This window comes from Cebidichthys violaceus, unplaced genomic scaffold (assembly GCF_023349555.1).
Source record: "Cebidichthys violaceus isolate CVI_PGR_0920_01 unplaced genomic scaffold, fCebVio1.0.p SCAF_46, whole genome shotgun sequence".
NCBI lineage: Eukaryota > Metazoa > Chordata > Actinopteri > Perciformes > Stichaeidae > Cebidichthys > Cebidichthys violaceus.
This window is the reverse complement of record NW_027176661.1, coordinates 1,865,720-1,869,086: the sequence shown is the minus strand read 5'-3', so window position 1 is coordinate 1,869,086 and position 3,367 is coordinate 1,865,720. Positions and strand designations below refer to the sequence as shown.

Sequence of the window (3,367 nt, the reverse complement as noted above, 5' to 3'; positions counted from 1 at the left end):
CTCCTGACCAATTTTCTCTCAGCAGCAGGTGATAGCTTGCGTTTTCTTCCTGATCGTGGCAGTGACAAAACAGTGCCATGCACTTTATACTTACAAACAATTGTTTGCACTGTTGCTCTTGGGACCTGCAGCTGCTTTGAAATGGCTCCAAGTGACTTTCCTGACTTGTTCAAGTCAATGATTCGCTTTTTCAGATCCATGCTGAGCTCCTTTGACTTTCCCATTGTAGCGTTTGTGGGCGTTTGTATCCAATGAGCCCTATTTAAATGGCCTCAGAGAAGTCACCAGTTGTAGTCACTCATAATCACTCACAAGAAGTTAAGAGGCCATGCTATGAAGCTCATTTCATTGACACAACTTTCTAAGTCACCAAAATTGCTAATTCATGTTGCTGTATGTATATTTTTGACCCAGCAGATTTTGTCACTTTTTCTGTTAACCCATAATAAAGTCATGAAAGAACCAAACTTCATGAATGTTTTTTGTGACAAAGAAGTATCTGTTCCAATCACTCTATCAGAGAAAAATCAGAGTTGTAGAAATAACTGGAAACTCAAGAGAGCCATGACATTATGTTCTTTACAAGTGTATGTAAACTTTTGACCACAACTGTGTATGTGTGTGTGTGTGTGTGTGTGTGTGTGTGTGTGTGTGTGTGTGTGTGTGTGTGTATGTGTGTATGTATGTATGTATGTATATATGTATATATATATATATATATATATATATATATTCCGGACCTTTGCCCGAGGAGATTTTCTCAATCTGGACCTTTTGGAATGTTAATTGAATACCCCTGTAAGGGACGATAAAATAAAACATTACACTGAAACACAGAATAAAAAGATATTTCCCTAAACTGTTGAGCACAGACCTGCGGTTCTCCAGGCACAAAAGTCAGACAGCACTGGCAGCCTTCGTTGGTTTCTTTAGGGACCAACGGGCGGCATCGCAAGGCGACCCTCACTGGGATCACCTTATCGTCCTCATGTGTCATGATGAAACACTATATATCTAGCAATGAAAGAAACAAAAAGGGTTATCATAATGAAACCACGCAAGATCAATCCAATCATATGACATATTAGAAATATCGTGAATGGACTGAAAATTAGTGACACCACTTAAATGTAGCAGTGTTAATACTGACTGCAATGGCAGATGTTGAGATACAGTGATTTCCATCGTCACGATAAGGGGATCTTTCTTCATGTGAACAGAATAGACATGCATTGCTTGAATACTTGAGGAAAATGATAATATTTGGTACTGACCTCTTAATTATATACCAACAAAAGACATCTAAACCTGATATGGTTCAAAGTTACTATTTTTGCTGTGTAAAAAAAAAAATCATTAAACCATGACATCACTACATTGAATCCTACTGTATATTGTGAACTTACTACACTATGGTTGAAAGGTTGAATGACATGTGGATTAGTGTGACATATACTGTATGTACATTACTTGGATTACTTTACATTGCCAAATAAAATAATATCACCAGAAAAAAATTGCGGAAAGAACACACTGGGAATAAAAAACAAAACCAATTTCTTGTGTGCATCACTGAACATGTGTTTATAGTTTGAAACGTTGACGTTACATCCCAAACTGTTTTTAAATGGGAGTAATGGACGCTGTCCAGTGTCTCAGTAAATTCACCGTGGTTGTTGTCATGGTGTCCAATGAGTTGGTCCATTATTCTCCATCTATGGAGCACGATTGTATGAGTAAGACATCAGAGCCTAAAGACCACCCTTCGTTCAGATAGATCAAAACCGAGCTGTGTAATAAGCAGGAGTTGTTATGGAAGTGTATTTTTACTCAACTGACCTATTTTAAGGATACGAAAGCCACTTAACGGTTTGCTATAACGTGCACTTACCAAACGTTACCGTTGAAGCAAAACAAGCTACCAGCTAACCAGTTAGCGGTGGTTAAAGTGCATATTTATTGAATTGAAAACATTGAAATGAAGAAATTAAGTCTTCAACCCAGCTGACATTTTGTAATAACGTTTAAGTTGGACTCAGTTTACCGTTAACGTCAACCTAGCAAAGCAAGCTAGCGTTGGGCATGAAGACGATGGCTTCAACTTTAACTTCACGTTACCTTCACGTTTCCTCCAGGGCCAAAGTTTAGATGTCACAAAGACTGCATTCAGTGGTTCTAGTTGAAGATGGTCAACGTTAATATAAAACACTCTTCATAAAAAGTCAAATTTTGAATGTTACTGGTTTGGGCTACCTTGATTAAGTATTGTCCTTTGCCCGTGTAACAACTATCTTTGAGAGGAGTGTTGTTACTGCCCGCCACTTTCAAACACCAAGCTCCGCCTCCTCCTCCTTCTTCTACTTGTAGTTTGTTGCAGAGTCAACGCAACTCGGCAGCGACACTGCTCTCTACAGGGTAAAAGAAAAAACACAGTATTTGTACAATACCGCAACAAAGATTAAAAAAAACAACAACATACTGCTGCCTTAACCGTTGACCTTGATAATTGTATTCTACGTCACACATGACACATACATTAACCTTGTAATGTATTTTTTTGTCATCTATTTTCCTTCACTCTTCACCGTTATTGAACCTCTGTCTTCTTCACACATATTCCTGATCTGTTGGTGCATTCACTCAACTGGATATAAAGTAGGGGACCAAAAACTCAAAAGGGTTTTGTTAATTTCGACTGTTGAAACAAATCATCTTGTCCTACATGATTCAGCATTCAAATGTTTCTCCAAATGAGTTGAGCACATATTAGATTAATGCTTCTTTTGTGAACCGAAGGCCATACTTTGTATGGCCATGAGAATGATATAATTTCAATGCATTCTATTAGTCAAGTGGGCTAAATGATGGATTTTTTTTTACCCAAGCTTGCAAGGTTAAACCTACAGTATACCTCACTGAAGCCTCTCTGGTGACTTGGAAGCTGAATACACCAACAATCCACAATTTTATGACTTGTGACAGAGAGAAGACAGGAGGTGATTGGTCGTTATTGCAATTCAAAATAAGGGTGTGATACAGACAATCGAGAGAAGAAGCATCAAAACAATGCTGCAGCCGTCAATCAGTAATTGTGTAAGATGCATGCTATGTTATGAAATAAAAAAAGCTCAGGAGAGTTGTTTTTTTTATTCAAATAATTTACTTATAGAGGAGGACAATACAGCAGAAGGGAAGCTGAGTTGGTGACATGACTTCCCTCTTGATGAGATGAGTTTTCAGCCCTATGATGGAAAATGGGGAGTGGCTCTCTGATCTGGATGAAAGAGATAGGCCATTACACCGAGAGCCAGAGGGGAAAGCATCTGAGTCCACACAAAGTGATGAGGGTTTCTGCGGGGAAGAGAGA

General features: G+C 38.5%; 1 protein-coding gene across 1 annotated transcript in view; it reads right to left on the bottom strand.

The window, feature by feature from the left end:
* kif4 (kinesin family member 4) overlaps window positions 1-2,286 on the bottom strand; it is a 17,113-nt gene extending 14,827 nt beyond the window's left edge. The window contains exons 1-3 of the mRNA XM_068729527.1: window positions 2,254-2,286; window positions 2,119-2,175; window positions 875-1,014 (exon numbers count right to left, since the gene is read on the bottom strand). Of these exons, the coding sequence (XP_068585628.1) occupies window positions 875-997 (123 nt within the window). The 5' untranslated portion in view covers window positions 998-1,014; window positions 2,119-2,175; window positions 2,254-2,286. The remainder of the gene's footprint in view (window positions 1-874; window positions 1,015-2,118; window positions 2,176-2,253) is intronic.
* Window positions 2,287-3,367: the final 1,081 nt, after the last annotated feature.